The 21,424-nt window shown below is 39.8% G+C and overlaps 1 protein-coding gene across 4 annotated transcripts in view; it reads right to left on the bottom strand.

The window, feature by feature from the left end:
• Positions 1-21,424, bottom strand: part of DYNC1I1 (dynein cytoplasmic 1 intermediate chain 1) — a 283,160-nt gene that overhangs the window by 111,193 nt on the left and 150,543 nt on the right. For all 4 annotated transcript variants that reach the window (XM_047096199.1, XM_047096201.1, XM_047096200.1 and 1 more), the window contains 3 exons: positions 15,007-15,096; positions 7,527-7,689; positions 5,393-5,492 (listed from right to left, as the gene is read on the bottom strand). In XM_047096199.1, the coding sequence (XP_046952155.1) occupies positions 5,393-5,492; positions 7,527-7,689; positions 15,007-15,096 (353 nt within the window). The remainder of the gene's footprint in view (positions 1-5,392; positions 5,493-7,526; positions 7,690-15,006; positions 15,097-21,424) is intronic.

Genomic DNA, 21,424 nt, shown 5'->3' with positions numbered 1-21,424 from the left:
ATGTCACATGTGAAAGGCAACTCTATAAACACCAACAGCCCTGCCGCAGTGACCAATGAGCAGCCAGATGTGTCTGCAATAATATCCCACAGCTTCACATCTGGGTCTCATAGTTGGCTCCCACTTGTAGTTTTTTTTTCTTTTTTCCATTAAAAATAGTTAAAATCATTTGGCTTTAAAGCTTATTTTGAAAATAGGGAGAGTTTTAGTAAAATACCAGTGAAATGCCTTTCGTGTAATTTCTATAACTGGCATCACAAATCCCAAAGATACTGATTTAACTCATATCTCATGCAAGCTTTTATGATTTCAAAGTCCCTTCTTATGTGCCTTTTCCTATCATTTGTTTGAACATGACTAGTCTTATTTTCTTACTCTCAAATGAAAAGCAAATATCTGAACAATTATTTAAAACCTGAATGTTAAAATTATGATGTTAAAGGGAATATGAACAACTAGGAAGTTTATAGTTACTCATCAGGCTGGATTATCCAATCTTTAACCTAGGAGAATTTTACCTGGAGATTACCAGATCTGTTCTCAAGCTCTTTGTTCTTACAGAGAATAAAATCAGACATTTATCAGAGAAGAAAGAACCAATATGTTTTCAGGCCCATTACGTGTCAGACGCTGAGCCGGGTGATACATTTACTCCTTGGCTCCTTGCCATCCTCAAGAGCAGAGGTGGTTTTACCAGCCTTACAGACGAAGAAGCCGAGGGTCTTAGAGTAAGTAACTCATTGTGAGTTATGTTGCTAATAAATGAAGATGTGAGAGCCTTACTTGAAGTCTGTTTGGCTTCAAAGGCCATGTCCCTTCTAGTCCACTGTGACGTGTCCAGTGCTTCCTACGTATATGTAATTCACTGCACCAGGTGAAATGTGCGACAAGAATGTCAACAATAACATGCTTAGCTCTATAGAAGCTCACCCTTACGTAGAGGGAGGAAAGGTAAGACACATGTATGAATAACTACAATGCAAACTTAAAGGCAGAGCATGATAATGTGCTATGGTGGAAGTGTAGAAAAGGTTCCTTGGAAGTACAGAAGAGGAAAGAACCACCTTAGTTGGGATAGGATGTGGCAGGGAAAGAAACTGGAAAAGACTTCTAAGAAGAAAGGATCCATGCTTTGGGCCTTATCAATGGTAGATTATTAGGAGAGAAGAGAAAAGGGAATGTGGGCAAGGGTACAAATATGAGTGCAGGAGATGTATCTTGGTCATCTGCCTGGTTCACAATAATTCTCTCATTTTTGGAGATTCCCTCAGTACATAGGTATCTAACTTCTCAGGGACAATTAGTTCATTGCAGGGTTGATACTTGACCCAGCACAGATCACATCCCCTGAACTGGCTATGGTAAATTTTGAACTGAGATACAGAGCCTATGTATCTGTATCTGGGCTGGCATATGAGTCAGGTTATGACAGCATCCTATTGGTGAGGTCCCTCAAGCAGCCTGGATCTTTACTCTTTCTGAATCCCAGTTCTTCTTTTCTGTGGATTTCCTAAGTGCATGGGTGCCTCTCTAGTAAATCACCCGTTTTGCTTACGCTAACCAGAGGTGAAATTTTCTTAACTAATGCAGCATGGAGCATATTCAGGAGGCTTCAGGTTGTTGCATTTGGCTTGGAGGTAGGTTATATGAAGATGTAAACAAGCAGAAAGAGCTGGAAATGCATCTGGGCATCCTCATAGATGTTGCCAAGTACAGGCTGATGATTTTAGACTTTACTTTGGGGACACTAGGAGTTATATTCAGCAACTACTACTACTACTGCCACTACTACTTTCACTGGCCACATTTATTGAGCACTTTTCATGTACCAGATGCTTTTTAAGTCCTACTGCTTTAAGTACATTAACTCATGTAATAGTCAGCATATGAGCGAGGTATTATTACCATCATCTTATGAATGAGGAAGCTAAAAGTAAAGAGAAGCCAGGCAACTTGCTCAAGGTGATACTGAGAGTTTATAAGTAATCTTTACAAATATTAATCTGGTCAAAGTGCTTATAATGGCTCAACAGTATACAGACTGGAGGTAGAAAGACCAGTTAGGAAGCCACTTCCTAAGATAAGCAATAAGTAGAGGGCATGGCATAAAGTCAGTGTCACATCCACCTGCTAGTGGACTTGAGCTGGTATCCATGGGAGTCTTCTTGCTACTATAAATTTGATTGGATGTGGAAACTAAATGAACTACCAAAGATTACTCAGGTTTGTACCCTGGATAGCTGCAAGGTTGGAGGATGCATTTTACATGGGAGAGGAGTATATATGGTAGGAGTAAGGTCATGGATGTGGTTTTGTACAAGCTGGAAAAGCTATCATGCGGTATGTGGACAGTATTATTGGCTCACACTGTTCAGCAATGGTCAATGAACGACAGGGCTGACAGCATTGCCCGAGTGCCACTGTTTCTTCCAGGGAATGATGTTTGGTGGATATTTACAAATGTTATAAAGTTAAAGTGTTCTTGCTCCAGAAGCCCAGAAGATCAAAGCAAAGCCGCGCGGAAACCTTACGGTTTCTTCCTTGTTCTCCCCTCTGTTCCACTCAGGTAAAACACCCTAGACACACAGGCCACTATTAGACTCTGAGACTGTGCCTCTTGCTCTTCTTTCTTAACATTACTGAATTGCATCCAGAATCATTTAGAAGAGTCTGCATCCCATAACCATATAAACCTGGTCCTTGGAACCCCATAAAAATCTTATGATGTAGGAGCCGAGGATTCCAATTCCTTTTTCTCATGCTCCACATAAAACATGCTTTTCAGAAATGCAAACCTCTCCTCTACAGTGTAGATGAGTAGGTTATACAAAAATGGTGAAAAGTACATGTGGTCTCTCCATGGTAGAGTTTCTGCTCTTTACAGTTTCAGTTCTTGCAAAAGACGATCACACAGACCCCCATGTGGAAATAAATCCTTCCACGGCCAATATGGCCATCACATGCTGCGGCCATGCAGGGCCCAGCCCCGCTGATGCTCTCTCCACCAACTCCTCAGGGAGCATTACCAACCGGCCCCGGGAACACGGTAGAAGTCACCTTTGAGGAATGTGTCAGATAAGGTTCCTGTGTAATTTCCAGACTCAGAACAAGTGAACAAGCCGAGCTAAGTGTTTCCTCAGGCTTGGATCTGATTTCTGTGCATACACCCGAGCGTGCTCACAGACCACCCACACGCTGGCGGGAAGTGGCTGGGCCAGCCCTGCTTATATTAGTCTCTGCACGATCATGCACTGTGTGCTCTGTTGTTTGCACGTAAAAGGAGGTTCAAGAGGAGAGAACACCGGCCCACTTGGTGGTTGATGACAGTCCAGTTGTGAGGGATTACACTCCTCTTCAGTTCTCCTGTTCTCCAGTAAGATTAAACGGGGCTCTTCACATCATCTGTTTCACAGCTCTGCCTAGAACACACTCTCCTCCCCTCCATTGGTCTAAATCCCAGTCTCCCAGAGAGATCCTTCACTTGCTATCTGCCCCATATCATTCAGCACTTATAACCTTTCTTGGTTCCAGATTCAAAAGTCCTTTGTAAAAGGCAGTGGTAAAGAGAATAGCCCTGAAGTGCAAAGGACTTGAGTTCAAATCCCCACACTACCACATCCTGACTGAGTGACTCTTAGCAAGTTACTTAGCTTCTCTGAGCCTCAATTTCTTCAGTTGCAAAATGGAAATAGCAATGACTGCCTCATCTGAGTTATGAGGCTGAAATAAGGTAATGCCTTCAGAGCAGCCGGCATAGTGTTTAGCACATAAGAAACACAAATTAAAAGTTAGCCATGATTTAAAAAAAAAAGCTAGCCATGATTATTATTCCCAATAAAAACATACCCTATAAGAAAACAGAACTGTGTTGCACATCCATGCCCAGAACTTATTCCTATTTTCCTCATTGCCATTATGTCATTGTCATTGCAGGAAGGAACATAGCGTGGTTGTTACAAACGTGGGCTCAGAGGTCAGACCACCTGGGTTCAAACTCTGGCCACCTCACAACTAGGCTGTGTGCACATTATTTAACTGCTCAGTGCTGGGTAACCTGTCAAGTAGTTGAGTTGGCTCTTCAGCAAAGTGACTTTTGATAAATTTGCCTACTTTCACTCTGAATACCACACTAAGGAGCATAGGATTTTCTCTTAGAGGCAACAGGGAGTTTTAATCCAGGGAGTGGCGTGATCAGATTTGCATTTTAGAAAGATTATTTGGCTAGGGGTCCAGAGGGAAAACCACAGATGAACAAGCACGGATGTAGAAAGACCACTTAGAAGGTTAGCATTATCACAGATGTAAGGTGATGCATATGAGTGGAGACAGTCTATCTTGGTGACAGACTGGGTCTGGAAGATTAAGGGGGGAAAGTTGCTAATGTTAATGATGAAAGTTCTGCTTTAGGGCCTTGGGTATATTGTGATGTCTTTAACTTAAAGAAAATGCAGTAAAGGGGCGCCTGGGTGGCGCAGTCGGTTAAGCGTCCGACTTCAGCCAGGTCACGATCTCGAGGTCTGTGAGTTCGAGCCCCGCGTCAGGCTCTGGGCTGATGGCTCGGAGCCTGGAGCCTGTTTCCGATTCTGTGTCTCCCTCTCTCTCTGCCCCTCCCCCATTCATGCTCTGTCTCTCTCTGTCCCAAAAATAAATAAACGTTGAAAAAAAAAATTAAAAAAAAAAAAAAGAAAAAAAAGAAAAAAAAAAAGAAAATGCAGTAGGAAAAAAATTCAGATATGTGAAAATAATGAATTAGTGATTACAGATTCTAGGAGACACCTGAGTGGATCTGTCTGGTGTGTAAAGTGGAATTTAGGAGGGGGACGGGTGGGAGATATCAATAGGCTACCATGTAGTGCTTGAATCCACAGAAGTGGAGGAGGTCTCCACCAGACAGCATATCGGGAGGAAAAGGAGAGGCTGGGGGCACGACCACGAGGACCACAGCAGTGTACGAGAAAAAGAAGTTTTGGGGAAGTCTGAGAACTAACAGAGAATAATGTTGTGGAACTCAATGGAAGGATATTGTTCTTAGAATACGAGGAAGTCAACTAAGCTGGCTGATAGAGAAGTCAGGGCAGATGAGGGCTTAAAATAGCCCACAGGATTTGATGGATAGGAAATCCCTGGTGACCTTAATGATAGCAGTTTTACAGACAAGATGGCCTGGCTCCTTGTCTGGTACCTAACACATAGTAAGAACTCAATGCATATGGATGACAGGGTGCAAAATTTAAACTGAAAGTTTAGTAAAATGGGAAGGAAAACCAAGAGGCATGAAGAAGATTGTAGGTTGGCGAACACATCTAAAGTAATGGAGAAAATCTCTCATTTTTAAAATACAAATGCCATGAGGACACAGCCCAGTTTGTCTTGTCCCAACAATAATTCTTACCTGCAGGGACCAGTCCATGCAAGTGACTACTCGGTGCTTGGACCAATGCTCATCGTAGAATTGACGATTGAAAGAAAGGTTGGCTCCAGCCTGGACATCCCTAGGAGGGTTTAAACATCAGAGACAAATGTGATGCTTCAGAAAGGGGCTTTATCTCTGCTGCTCATATGGAAAGAATGAAATGGCAAGAGCATGGCACTCGCTGAGGCCAAAGCATCAATTTACATAGCAAGCGCTGATCATAAATAAATGAACTAACAGTGGTGTCCTTTATGAAAAGTTTTCCCTAGCCTGGCCCAAGAAAGGTTTCCATGTGTTGTTTTAAACCTGGTATGAAATGTCAAATAATTATCTGGCTCTCACCTTGACCAGTCCCGAAAGCCTTCTCTTCCTCCTAACAAGTTCTATCTTGAAGCAGAGTTTACTAGAAATCTCCCAGCTATCAAGGGAGCAGAGCCCACTTGCAGATTCTTTGATATCAATACCACCTCATCTAGCCTTAGACCAGAGATGATACGCATGTTTCTATTTACCTGTAATATCTGAGTGGTTGTAGTGTTGCCTCCCTGCTCAATAGCAAGTGGTAAGTTTTATCATGAGACAGGCATAGTGGAGAGTGGGGGATTCACCAAAAGTAGTAGATACTTAACATAGACCAAAACATTATCTGGGCCCAGGAATACATTTTGGCCAGTGTTTGCTTGGCTGATACTCAACTGGCCACAAAACCTCCTTTGCAGAACCCTGCACTGGTCATGCATTTGCTCCATAAGACTGAGTGCAAATTGAGTAATGCTGCTTCTGTGCCAGTAGCTTTTGGACCTGCACAAAAAGCTACCTATATTTCTTTAGCATCAGTTCAAAAATTCCTCCACATTCACTTTCTTCTGTTCATTTGCTTCATCCCACTGCCTTGCACCCTGTATCACTTGTCTTATACAGCTCTTGTTCAGATGGTGACTTGGCTCCCGACTATTTACTTGGGCTCCAAATTGGCTGACTTAGGACTCTTTTTTCCTGCTAACCCTTCTTCAACTCCACCACTGCAAACTCAGGCAAGAGGTACGCACCCACAAGTAACTGCCAGGCACCCAAAAGGAAACAGGACACAGAAAATCAACTGAGCCACAGAATAATGGCTTTTTCAAAGAACAAAAGCATCTCATAATGTGTATACGCAAACTATTACTGTCTCTTTGGAGTAGTCTAATGATGCTGTCAACTGCTTAGAATATTTTCAGAACCTCCTTTTGAAACTGCTTTTGGAGCCTCTGTTACATTCCCTTAAGCATCCTCAATGATGATACACTGTTCTTTGAGAATGTATTTGAATTCTAGAAACAGCAAAAAGCCAAGTCTGATGACTAAGGCAGGTGATCTCAACTTTTCATATCGTTGTTGGCCAAAAGAAATCAGTGGCTAGATTTATTTCTTATAAATTCTTATAAAGTGGCTAATAAACCTGGCTAGATTTATTTCTTATAAAGCTCATAAAGTACCTTCCAGTATACCCACAGTGATGGTTGACGGCCGCTGCCTTCCACATTACATATGCTACGGTCTCAGAGAAAGTCATTTGGAGGATCATTTGCTTTTATTGATTAGTTTTTAGTTTATCTTTAAATATATCCCTGCACAGGTGTTGCCTATAAGACACATACACATATACTCATGGTATCAAAAAGAAGAAAAGGGTTGCAGTCTCTCTTAGCTGTTCCCCACATCAGTGAAGGGCTCCCATATCTCATGTTTATTTTGTTCAGCTTCCTGTTTGCTTAGACATCAAAAATAGATCTGCTGGATACAACACAAATCTCCTTTGCTGCTTATAAGAATGTTTTCTCAGAGGACAATGTACGTGACTCTGCCAGTCTCTATCACCTGGACTGTTCCCCAGATATCAAGTTCAAAAGCATTTCACGGAAGCACATGATAATTACAGGGAAACTCTAAGCCAGAAGTTATAACCAAAGCCCTTAGTCAAAGCTGTTCAGCAAGATCAACCCTGGAATTTCATCCTCCTCTGATTTGTTTGGTTTAAGATTTGCCTAGTCAATACATAAGTGAATTTAGAATCAACAATAATTTATCGCAGTATTTTTTTTTTAAAAGAACATGCACACAAGAAACTAACCCATCTTTTTCCTCTAACTCTCGACCGCTGTAGTCAAAGAAGATGTCAGAGTCTTCTGCTAGTGCTCTTTCAATTACCCGTATTGTCCGATCAAAAAAGATGAGAAATTCCTCTGAATGAAGGATCTGTTGTTTTTCTTCCTCTGTCAGCTCCCGTGGAGGGGCTTTTTAAGTAAAAGAGATTGTCAGGAAAGAAGAAAAGGACAATTAAAACATTTCAAGAGGAATCCAACTCTTGAAAGAGACTATTTACCAGAAAAGTGATCAGTGAAACAAACCATTGTTAATATTGATTCTAAATAACTCCTAAATTCACACCAAAGGTTTTTATAGATGTTTCTCCTGATAATTACAAAAAAGATTTCATATCTAGACTAATTACTACTTTGAAGAGTTGAAAAAGATTACAAATGAAAATAAATTGGTGTTTTTAGCAATCAATTCTGAACGTTACTTTCTTTAAAACAGAACTTGAAAAACAGCTCAAAGAGTACATACTAGAAAAATCTGTAAAACTAAACATATTGCATACTACTATAAAGCTGCACATGTGAAATCACTAAGAAGTATCTATAATATCATCTGGGTAGCATCTTTCCTCTTTCTACTAGATACATTCATTCTATTTTAGATGGTTAGTTGCTAAGGCCGGCTGACTGTTATATAGGTTCCATTCAAAAACTGGAACATGACCTTCCAAACCTGCTTTCACCTGAGATACCTTCTGCCTCTTTTAAAAAAAAATTTTTTTTTTAACATTTATTTATTATTGAGAGACAGAGTGAGTAGAGGAGGGGCAGAGAGAGAGGGAGACACAGAATCTGAAACAGGCTCCAGGCTCTGAGCTGTCAGCACAGAGCCCGACGCAGGGCTCGAACTCACAAACCGCGAGATCATGACCTGAGCCGAAGTCAGATGCTTAACCGACTGAGCGACCCAGGCTCCCCTGATACCTTCTGCTTCTAAACAAACGTGGAACAAATAAACACTTCTAGAAGACACCTCAAAATAATTTTTATGCCTTTCTTTTCTAGCATGATTAATCTTACTGAACTAAATTTGAAGACATAAAATGAGAAAAAAGAGATTAAATAATTAGCAGTATGTCACAGTGTCTGAAAGTCAGCTAACCTCAGAGTCATGATTAGGTAACACAGACTGTTCCCTCAGTGGCAAGGTTTACATAAAATGATAGAGAAAAGATTAGGAACTCCCCCAGACCGAAAAGCCCTCAGAGGTAGAAACTGTCAGCTGAACTTCTGTGGTTCTTCAGAAACCCCAGGTCAACAACCTTGCAGAAAGCACTCAATACATGTTTGATGGCTTACTTTCTGTAGGACCAGACGGTCCTGGAATTTAAGTGACAGGAGGAGGGTAGTGCAATGCAATCAGTGTCGAGTTCCTAGAGGAGTCTCTCACCCACAGTCTTGCCCAACACTTCCGTTACCATCCCCATAACCATTTCTACCTGGCCACTGGCTCAGAAAACCATGTAGGTGCAGTCAGTGGTAGCAGGTTTTATGCAACTTTTATTTGTTTCAATTACTAGCACCCCGAAGCCATTGTCCTGTGAAATCTGAACTGTCTGGAAGCCCTCCTGTAGACCCAAGGATCTCAAGCCTTTGATGTTCATAGTGTCTTCCCCCTTCCCACCTCCCCGTCCCTGACCCAGACCACAATGCAGGGCATCTGGCAGGTCTCCAGAATCTGTATATTTACAAGAAACTGGAATTATTATACTGCAGTTGGTTCACACCTTGAAAAATGCTCTCCGGACAATACTATAACGAAACATGATTCACCTACTAGAACAGACGATCATTTCACAAAACAGTTTACCCTGCAGTTTCTAGTAGCCCTGCATATAGTTAGATACATTTCTTTGCTGCTGAAGCCTCCAGGGCCCTTAATATGCCAATGTGCATTGGGACTCTCCAGGAACCTCCATCAATACCTGCTGAGCAGAGTTGCCCACACACTAGTTTGTGAAACGGTGAAACTGGCAATGCGTGGCTGTCAATAACAAGGACTCTACAAAACCAACCTGGAATCCAACATTGACTCTGCCCTTTGCTAACTTTGATTTTTTAATCAATTAAAGCTCTCGGAGTAGCAGTTTTATCTATAAAATGAGGTAATGATACCAAAACTTTAAGTCAAGCATTCAGTAACTGGTAATTGAGTAGTAATTTATTAGTCTACTTTCTAAAACTCCCATAAATGAGGCATTTGGATTTTTCACTCTTATGTAAGTTCAAGAAAATAGTAAAACTACTAAATGTAACCAGGCAAAAGGAAAAAAAAAAAAACCCAAAAACTTTAGGTTCATGTTGTTTCGATAGTACTGTCACATAAATAAATAAACTTCACTAAACAAGGATACTATAGGGTCAAGAAGAATGTCTTATTCTAAAAGCCCATGTTCATATCTTAGTTACTATTGATGTATGACTTGAGACCCATCTGAAATTAAGCAGAGAAATGGTCATTTGTTTCTCCTTATCCTTTTTAAAAATAATATTAAAATTATATAACCTACTCTCTGTTTATCTTTTTGAGTTACTTCTATTTCACCTGTATCTTTCCTTACAGGTCTATTACCTTGAATAAAAAGTAGTATCTGTGTAATTTTCTGTAATTTTTTCTTCCCTGTAGCTTATTGTCACTTTGATCTCAGCTTTCAAGACATACAACTTCTTCTCTAAGAGAAACATAAATGGCTGATCAAAGTGTATTTGCAGAGGCCAAGTTCAGGTAGGTGAAGCAGTAACCTCTCCAGATATTATGTTTGACAATACAATATTTGGCTTGAAATTAAATTGCTACTGAAGCAAAACAAAGGATATATTTTATATTAAGCTTTGATGTCTAACAGGGATCAAATGACATGACTTGTTAGCATAAAATAATAAGATGCATGTACAGACAAGTACTTTTTGAAAGTCATAAACAATATTCAACTTAGGAATTAAATAGGGCTATAGTTATTTTTGATAAAAAATCCCAAACCTCCCATATTTAAAAATCTTTAAATTGATAAGTGTTGTTGCAATGTAATGAAAACATAATGGAGTATCCAGGAACCGCAACCAAAAGCTGTATTCAGAGATAAACCTCTCCAGACATCATATTTCATGAAAGAAAATTGGTTGATTAATGGAATCCGCAAGGTTCAAACTACAAGCACAAACAATTAGAATCAGAATTGTATTACTCCAGGATAGACCCCAAATTCTCCCTGATATATCTGTTTCTGTAGCTTTTCCCTATCCCTGACCCCTAACGAATTATTTTCAACATGTTCACTGCATAAAAAGGTATTAATTAATGTAATAGCAAAAGACATATGAGAGCAAAATATATAATTTTTGGCATTGACAATCATTGGTTTTTCTTATTAAGTTAAGCAGAGCTATTATAGCAGGTTTGTTGTTTGTTTTTGCAACACAAAACGTAGAGTATTTCTGCCAAGAGTTAAAAATATTTTATGCATGTAAAGTGGCCTTTTTTTCCTTAAAAAAAGAGAGATTCTTTATGAAAAGTCAAACACATAGATAAAACTAACATATGATCCAAATGGAAAGACAGTTTTCATACTTGCCAAAATTTACCTGAACAGTTATATTTAGCTTGAATAACAGCTGTGAAGACAATGTACTGAATTCATGAAATCTGAAGTTTAGAAGATGGGCTAAGTCTATGACTTCGTGGTTGCAAGATTAAAATCTAGTATACGTTTTATTTTAGTGTCTTCTTTTTTTATAATAAAAATGTTAATTTCTCTTAGTTTTGTAGATGAAAATATTTGTATATGTGTCTTTATGATGATTCTATCCTATTTGGTATGTTTTCTTTAGTTTTTTTTTTATTGACGTTAATAGGTATTTTTCCATTTATTTCTTTAATTTACTCTATTTACTATATATCATATTTTTTGGTTTCAGGTTTGGGGGATTTTTTTCTCTGTAAATCTATAAAATTCATAATGAAATTCACAATTTATATTGAGTACTTTACAATCTTTCCTTGAGTTCAAGAGCTATTTTACAAAAATATTCATTTCAGAAATGTCTTGCTTTGTTTAAAAGATACAGCTTTGAGTTTCAGTATGAAAAATTAAATCTTTTAAATATTCTTCAAGAATATATGTAAAAGACAAAAAATAAAGAAGTAAATTCCCACATAGCTTAAATATTAAACCCAATTAAATAAGGACAGTGGCTCTTAAGGGATTTTACTGTGAGATCATTGCATAAATATGAGCAAGAAAACCAAACCAAGCTAATAAAGAAGGATATCCTCCTCTGAAGTTAATGTGAGGTTTATGAGTTAATGTGCATTTACAAGAGCTAGGTCTGATTCTGTTGTTTTAAATCTCTAAACATGAAGATCCCTGAACACTTACATATAGAAATTTCCTAAAATTTGATTAAAAGCTAACATGTACCTGCTGTTTTCTCTACTCCATTGTGGAAAAATGGAGTGAAAACAGTAAAATATCAAACCCTTATTTCTTTACTGCTTAGTGCATTTTGATATCATATGGGCAAAAATGTCAAAAGCTAGTGAGCACTGTTTTTTTTTTCCCATCTCGTGTTCACCGTTTTTTGTTTTTTTTTTAACTCCAAAAAAGGCTAGATTTCTCAAAAATGTGCTCCCTGGTTTGAAACCGTGGATGTCAAGTTTCAGCCCAGAGCAAATTTTTATGGCTGAGTAATAAATCCCTGAAACTCAAGGTTCGTAAGGGAAGTGCTGACACAGCCCTAACTACTATGCAGCCGTGTGAATGGCGCCACGATTATATCTGCTAGAGATTCTTTAAAAAGTTTGCAAAATACTGTCTTGCTTAAAAAAAAAAAAAAGCCAGAGAGAGTCTGATGCCAACATAAACATGCTTTTAACCCATTATGTGCTAATTTGCAGAAAAGCCATTAATAGAGAAAAAGGCACACAGAGCAGCAGTACAGGAAATGTACTTCAAACTCCTTTTTGACTTTTAACAGGACTTTAATCAATTCCATGAAGCATGAGTAACAGTTAAAACTGGAGGGTGTTTTTGCTCAGAACTTAAGAAGGGGGTTGCAGTGCTTTGCCAGAGAAGACAATTTGGGGATTGGGGTGGGGGTGGGAGGGAATCTGTGCCAAGACACACACAAGACACCTTGGCTCCTTATCACCCAGAATAGCTTAAGGATGTTTTGCAAGAGGAAAAACCTTTTATTTGTTTATTTTAATAAATCCTGACTTGGTTTGTCTCTTGCTATACCTGTGTTAAAAAAAAGTTCTTACAATTTGAGGTAAAATCTCTCCAATCAAATGCATTTAGACCCTCTCAGAAAAAATAACTCTCATACCTTCTGTGGATGCCACTGTTAAAGATGCTGAATCTATTCCCTGCCTTTAGTCGTAGCCCAGAACTTGACAGTAATCAAAATCATTCAATGCCTGAGCAGGCTGAAGTGAGTACATATGATCAATGTGTACCCATTCCTATAAAAGTCCCCAGCGACAACGGTGTGCCACATACTATGCTGGAGCCACAGGCATCTTTAATTTTTTTCTTTATTTCAGAGAGAGAGAAAGAGAGAGAGCGTGAGTGGGGAAGAGGGGCAAAGGGAGAGAGGTAGAGGACCTTAAGCAGGCTCTATGCTCAGCACAGAGCCTGGCGCAGGGCTGGACCCCACCACCTCTGGGATTATAACCTGAGTCGAAATCAAAAGTCAGATGTTCCACCGACTGAGCCACCCAGGTGCCCATCACAGGCATCTTTAAAATTTAAAAATCAAATGAACTTATTTTTTTTTTAATTTTTTAATGTTTATTTATTTTTTGAGAGAGAGAGAGAGTTTGAGCAGGGGAGGGGCAGAGAGAGAGAGGGAGACACAGAATCCGAAGCAGGCTCCAGTCTCCGAGCTGTCAGCACAGAGCCCGATGTGGGGCTCGAACTCACAAGCTGTGAGATCAAGCGCCAAAGTCAGACGCTTAACTGACTGAGCCACCCAGGCGCCCCTCAAATGAACTTCTAATGAAACTTCTGTTGGTCTATATTTGGGACTTAGCAGGGAATATGGAAGTATCTTTTAATTTTTTAATAATGTATATTTATTTTTGAAAGAGAGAGACAGACTGCAAGTGGGGCAGGGGGAGACACAGAATCTGAAACAGGGTCGAGGCTCCCAGCTGTCAGCATGGAGCCCAACATGGGGCTCAAACCCACAAATCACAAGATCATGACCAAAGTCTGATGCTTAACTGACTGAGCCACCCAGGCGCCCCTGGAAAAATCTTTTAAATCTGCACTCTGTGTTCAGACATACTTCGTTTGTCAGTAAGAATGACGATTTCAAAATTCTTTTATCTCCATGGGCTAAGAATTTCACAGGGATACAAAATTAGATTTTTAAGGATAGAGCACCCGGAGGATTGATTGCCTTCCCTTTTCTTTTTTCTTTCTTGCTTTTGACACCCAGTGCTATGTCAGGATGATACCATCATGATAAAAGGTATAGTCTTTGGTGTCAACGGCAAATCCTGCTCATGCACTTCTACAATGTGTGTCCTTGGGTAAGTTTTTAGACCTCTCTCTTCCTGGTTCTCCATCTATAAGGTAAGAATAATAATAGTATCTGCTTCAAAAGGATGTTCTGAGATGTAGATAATACCTGTAAAGGGCACAGGAGAAAGCTGAGTACACGGGAAGCCCTTAATAAATGCTCATCATTATTATCACTGAAACATGGAAAGTTTCACTCTTCATACAGGCAGAGCTATGGAAGCACACTTTGAACAGTAGAGTTAATAGTAATGATCATTGCTAATATTTCTGTGTAGATCACACGAATAAACTTCAGAATTTATTAACGAAATAATGATATCTGCTTCTTCCCTTTACTATTATCATTCAGAATATCCGATGCGGTGCACTAGGTAACATGACAATTGATAACAATTATCTTATGTTTTCACTCTTTAGTAATAATTTTACTGAATTGTGACTGGACTTATTGCTGGAATTGTGGCTAGCTTGCATTTTATTTACTTCTTTCTCTCGCACATGAGAAAGTGGCAGAGAAAGAGGGAAGGAGGGAGAGAGAGAGGGAGGGAGAGAGACAGAGAGAGAGAGAGAGAGAGAGAGAGGGAGAGAGAGAGAGAGAATCCTAAACAGGCTCCAGACTCAGCACAAAGCCTGATGCAGGGCTCAATCTCATGACCATGAGATCATGACCTGAGCTGAAATCAAGAGTCAGATGCTTAACCCACTGAATCACCCAGGCACCCCTCTATTTTATTTACTTCTATCAGTCAAAAAATAGATGACTCTTGCTTTGGGGATTACAGTTTATGGTGCTAAGTGTAATGTGCTGAAAACCTTCCACATAGGGAGTATGCCTTTAATTTTTACTTACCAGGATAGCCCCTAAGTTGGTAAAAAAAACAACAATAACAATAAATTGATGACTAATTTACCTCCCATACCATACCTTCTTTCACCTCCTGTTTTTGGTCTTGGTTTTCCAGTTCTGAATCATGGCCAACTTTAGGTTCCACCATTTCCTCATCTTCCTCATCCTCTAGAAGAAAGAAAGAGAAAAATGCATTATTTTCTTTCCTTCAAATCAAAGCCTTTGGTTGATGGTGGGAGGTAGGGCCAAAGGGTAAAGTTCCAATCATTTAGGGCAACTTCTAAGTAAATCAGTCCTCAATGAATGCCCAAGATATATGTTCATGAATATATGAATAAATTATCTCCAAAAGGGGCCTCTTTGAAAGTCCCCCAAGCTGCTGAGAAAACCACCCGAGTCGGCACCTGCTAACATCCATCTCCAGGCCCTCACCACATGGGATGTCTTGGAATTGCCTCCCTGACCTCTGAAGCTTCTTCAGAGATGACCCAGGAACAGATCTCAAAATGTTTCCACCTGGGGCACATTCTCCACAGGGAACACCTGCTGTACAGACGACTCATTTCCAATTTAATTCTCACCAAATTAATTTGTTTTTGACCTACAGGAAAGGGTTAAATACAGGTCTGACCCCAGGTCAAATGCCATTGGCAAGTAAACAACCAGGGGGTAGAGTCCCAAAAGTCACTGCCATTGGCCTGGGAGAAAGCAACCAACCTGAAATCGCATTTACACATTCAGAGCAGCTCATGCATTAATGTGAATTTAATGAGCACCAACAAATGGACCCAGTCTGCTACCACTGCCAGATGTTATAGTGCCCTTCCTGCCCTATGCAAATGTGTGCTCGTTCTGTCTGCTCTCAACCTGCCTTTCTTAGAGGCCCCTTTCATTATAGAGTGCTTGAAATCATCAGCCACAAAGTAGAAGATGTAGGGGGGAGTCAAGGTGTCACAAGAAAATCCAGTGTAGAGAAATAAAATAATACAAAAAATTAAAACTTGCTTTCACAGTTTAAAAAATATATTGTCTTCTCTCTTAAGTATAATATTCACTGTAGGTTATTTATTTCATTGGTTCAGATGGAATTTAAAAGAAATGACTTCACTTCCTCCCCTGCCCCTACATTCATTCATATATTCATTCATCCATCAAATATTTACAGACTTTCTGTAAGATCTCAAGCTCTATGGATAGTCTCATTTCCATCATAATAAATCCTGAGCTTTACATCAACTAAAAATTTCAGCCCCAACCACTTAGGGAATGCATTATAAATGCATACCTAAATGCCCAAATAAATATCTGTAGCCTGAAAAGCAACTCCAAAAGTCTGACTACATTAAGCAAGTGATCTGGGGAAGAAATATCAACTTTAAAAATTTGAACATATAAAGTGTAGCATTGCAATTTAGATATTAAAAAATTTTTAATGTAATTTTTCATTGAAATACAATACTCTAAGTGCATATGTATATACTGTGGAACCAACCTCATTACTTTATAACCACACTATAAACATATCAGAAAGAACGTAGAACACTTTTAAGGAAAATGGTCATTTATTAGTAACACATTTATTATCAGTACATTATTTCTAATACATACCTAAGAGGTAAAGAGTTGCACTTGGAATTTTGAAAAGAACACTGAGTTACTCTGATTTTTAGACAAATAAACCCTTAAAGTGTTAAGTTATAAGCAGCACATTTAAGTCCTTATCCATATATAAAGATATTACTGCTATCTACCCATTAACAACCTGCTTGAAAAGTCGTGAACCTGCACATCATGTATACTGATCCAAAGACCTGACACAAAACCTTAGGAGGTACTAGCCTCCTCTTCTGGTAAACCTGGGATGGAGAGGCAATCTTCAAAAGTCCACTAATCTGCTAGTAAGTGGCTCTATTTCTGAACCTTCTAGAGACATTTATTACTTTTTTTAAAGTTTTAAAAAATTTATTTAAATTCAAGTTAGTTAACATACAGTGTAGTCTTGGTTGCAGAAGTAGAACCCAGTGATTCATCACTTACATATAACACCCCGTGTCCATCCCAGCAAGTGTCCTCCTTAATGCCCATCACACATTTGTCTCATCCCCCCATCCTCATCCCCTCCAGCAACTCTTTTTGCTCTCTGTGTTGAAGAGTAGAGACATTTCTTTAAACTTACTGGATTTAGCAGTAATGCCCTGACACTTACAAAATGCAAGTAAATACAACAAAAACAAAACTGATAGGGGATGCATTATGAATTGAGTCCTGTTTTGCCCTGCCCCCAACCAAATATTTGTATGTTGAGGTTCTAACGCTTAGGATCTCAGAATGTGACTTTATTTGAAAATAGGATCATTGCAGATATATTTAGTTAAGATGAGATCAGACTGGAGTAGGTGGGCACCTAATCCAATATTATAAAAAGGAGAAATTTAGACATGGGCACACATAGGGAGAATGCCAGGGGAAGCTGAAAAAGACTGGGGTGATGTTTCTACAAGCTAAAGAATGCCAAAGATTGTTAGCACACAACCAGAAACTAGGGAAAAGGCACAGAACAGATTTTTCCTCACAGCCGTCAGAAGGAACCAACCATGTCAACATCTTGATCTCAGAATCACCTGGCCTCCAAAACTGAGACATTCCATTTCTATTGCTTAAACCACCCAGAATTGTAGTACTTTGTAATAGCAGCCTGAGCAAACTAATACAGCCAGTAGAGTGCCCTGCTTTCTATGACCCTATAATGTAGTGGAAGAGATACAGGACATATACCATAATAACACCTAAGGCAAGGATGTAAAATCTAATTTATTTACCAGAACTTGGTACCATCAGTCTAATAGATGAAGAGATAGATTAATCTCCCCCAAAGAAACTCACAACCACATCAAATTTTCAAGTTTTGTCTGGTTCTGCCTGTTTTCAGATCTACGATCTGTAGCCATCAGGCATACTGCCTCCTTCGTCAGAGCATGATGTGAAATAGAAAGGCCTTGTGGAAAGGCCTAAAGTAGAAGCTCAGTTGCAGTGTAAGGACAGGCTTGGAGAGGCTCTTCGAGGTGGATATGGCGTGGCCTCCATAAGAATCGCTCTTCTGCTTCTAAGAGGCAAGTACACACAAGGCTCGGCTGAGGAGAAGTTAGGTTTCACATTCTGGACAGCTATATATGATGGGCTGTCTTATTTATTAAGGATACATATGCTGCATCCACATTCTATTCACATTCTCATGTTGGAATCCACTGCCCTGAGACCAGACTGTCAATGCCTACCACAAAGCATTAGTTCCTCTGGCTGAACAGATTCACAAGTTGGGCAGGGATCAGCACATCAAAGGAAGTAATTGATCTGGGTCTGAGCCTGGAGTCAACATCTTGCCAGCCCCTTGATTTTACATAATTCATAGAGACTCTTGGAGGCCCTGTTTCTTCATCTGCTGAATTGGGATAATAATCCTTTCCTAAAATCCAGTGTTGTTGTAAGAATAACCAAATTAAATAATTGATCTGAACTTTCTTTTTAAACCAAGAGAGTTGGGGATACCTGTACACAGAAACCTCCAAACAAATGTTGCATTAGCTTGCATATCAACCAAACATTTATTGAGCACTTACTATGTACCAGGTGCTGGGAATATGAGAAGGCATAAGACAGACAAAAAAAATCCCTGTGCTCATGGAGCTTCATTTGAGGTAGGGGAGAAAAACAACAAACAAATAAACAAAATATATATTATATCTGATAAATGTTGTGGGGGAAATAGAAAGCCAGAAAGGGAGACTGGGCATGCTGGTAAGGGGAGGAAGAGTTGAAATTTAAAATAGAGTCATCAGAAAAGGCCACACTGAGGTGACATTTGAGCAAAAAGTTCAAGGAGTCAAGGGAGTGAGCCGTGTGAAGATCTTGGAGAAGACCAGTAACAACAGATTCTTCCATCTTATTCTGTGGACCCAGGGGTTTAATGGGTCACGGTTTAAATTAATTTATTATCAGTTCCGTTGACTATAGAAAATAGCTGCGCTTTCATTAGAGCCATCTGTTTGTACATTCCCATTTTCTAGGTCTTAAAATGAAGTTGGTTTCCCCAAATGACTCGGGTTAGTATCACATTGTATCAAATTCTTGGGGCACCTGAGTGGCTCAGTTCAGCAAAGAACTCTTGATTCCAGCTCTGCACTGACAGCATGGAGCCTGCTTGAGATTCTCTCTCTCTCTCTCTCTCTCTCTCTCTCTCTCTGTCTCTGCTCCTCCCCCATTCATATACTTTCTGTCTCTCAAAAATAAGTAAATAAACATTTAAAAAATAGTACCAAATTCTCATCTTTCACAGCTATAAAGGTCTTTATTTTCAACATTAGTTCCTGGAAGAGTCAAAATGCAACATTGTGACGGAAAGTGTTCTATAAGGGCTTGGCTCTAAAAAGGGCTAGGTTTGTGATAGCAATGTGTAGGTTTATACACAAAGTATGCAGGAAAATCACAGGTTATCTAATTATTTAAATAGAAAATTCTTCCCCAGAGAACGTTTTTGATGAATGTAAGAAAACCAAATACTTACAGTGTTTATAATACGTGCAAAGTCCTACAATGAAATACTGTGAATAATAGAAAAACAAATAAAAAAAATAATATCTGACCTTTTAAAGTGGTTAAAAACCAGTTGCAGGCATTAATTTTTTAGTGGCCACAGAATTCTTTGTCTTTCAGCCTTTTAAAGACACAAAGCAAGTGTTTCAGTGGATTTGTTAAGGAAATAAAACACAAGAGACTGGTTCGTTTCTCTGCATACTGATATGTTTGCCTTGCTCAGCAAAGAGAGTGTATTTTTCTTTAAGACTCTGGTTTCCTTTCTGGTGCAATTGGAATTACTTCTGTTGAAACCATTTTCAAAACAGTTAAATAACTTTAAAGAAAAGGATTTATGTAGACCCGCTACAGACCACTGATATATGAGTTGTGCCACTAGTTCATACCCGGTTACATTTCCTCTGAGATTGGAGGGGAAAAAAATTACCACCCATGTATGGTTTCCTGTACCAGGTCCACACAAGAAATTAAACTAGTGTAGGCAGAAGTTAATTACCTGTCAGCCCAAGGGGCTAATTTCAAACAATGGCACATTTTAGGCACTTTATTTTATTTAGCACCCAAATTCTGCTGTCCCCGGTCGCTGCATGCATTCCTTTAAAGTTGGGGAGATCTTTGGCAACCACTGTTCTTCTCCTGAAGATATCCTAAAGGTCTAAGAACGAACACTTGCATGTTCAGCGGCAACGACACATAACACACTTAGCACAAGGCCTGACCCTCTGTGTGAGCTCTGGAAGGGTTGTCTGCTCTACCCACCTGCGTTTCAGAGTGAAGTCAAGGTTGTCCATCTAAACGTGCTGCGGTCCTTTAATTGTTGATCTGCTCTGATGGCCTCAGAGTTGAGACTTTGGAAGGGGAGTGCCGGGGAATGTCTGTCACTGTTTGGCAATACAGTGTGAAAACTCCTTTCTGCCCGGGGGTATCCCTCTTGTAGTACTGGTATATTGGTAACATGTTGAGTCCCTGCTTTCTTCTCCTGAAGCCCAAGGGGAGACATCTTCCTGCTCCCCAGCTCCTACTGACCAGAACAGAGGCAGGATCCAAGCAATAGTCAGACTGGATGTTCCTAACTGGGCCTTTGTCTTTGCAGCCAGGAGGCAAAACCAAGGGAATAGTAAGGATTAATTTTTGGCAGCATGCCGTAGTAGCAGCAACACCCGACATCCTGGCCAGATTGTTCCAGAGGTCCACAGTCTGGGTTCCCTTGGTCTCTGCTCCTTTTTAAGCCTGTTCCTTCTGCCTCCTGTTGATCCTGTGAGCACCAGATTTCCTTCCAATAAATCTCACCAGGGGTGATGTCAACACCAGATTTCCTTCCAATAAATCCCACTGGACTTAGTGCCTGCTGCTTGCAACCAGAACCCTGAGCAACACAGGGCGGCCCTCTGTGAAGAGAAGGGCTTGTTTTTACAAGGTCAATGGGTTCTCACTTTCCTCTGCTCTCTCAGGGACTGCAAAACCCCAGGATAAGAGGGTCTGAGTGCCCAGCCCTCACCTTCCTGCCCAGCTTCTGGCTTTTCATGAGGGGGCTCTGGCCCCTCCATGTAAGACCGTTGAGTCTGGTCAGGTGGAGGAAGGCTGCAGGGAGCAGAATGGGTCATTTCACTCTACCTTCTCGATTCCAAAGGGCATCTTGCTGTTACCAAAGGGGAAGGCACAACGCAATATCACATGACTATGAATCCAACAGGCTAATGACTCTAGATGCACAATTACTTTATGTACCACTTAGAAAACAGATTACTGCTAATTAAGCTATAACACATCATGAATTCTAACATGAAAAATTGTGAATGCTGGAATTGATAAAATAATTTGTGGCTTAGAAATGAAGAGAAACTAGCTTCCCAAAGATAAAAGGGATGGCAAGGACACAGAGTCAAGTCCAAATCAAGCTTATTGG

This window comes from Lynx rufus, unplaced genomic scaffold (genome assembly GCF_022079265.1).
Source record: "Lynx rufus isolate CCGP_SWC_20201006 ecotype Redwood Valley unplaced genomic scaffold, mLynRuf1.p SCAF_4, whole genome shotgun sequence".
NCBI classification, from domain to species: domain Eukaryota; kingdom Metazoa; phylum Chordata; class Mammalia; order Carnivora; family Felidae; genus Lynx; species Lynx rufus.
Note: the sequence above shows the minus strand (reverse complement) of the source record. Positions and strands in the feature narration are given on the sequence as shown.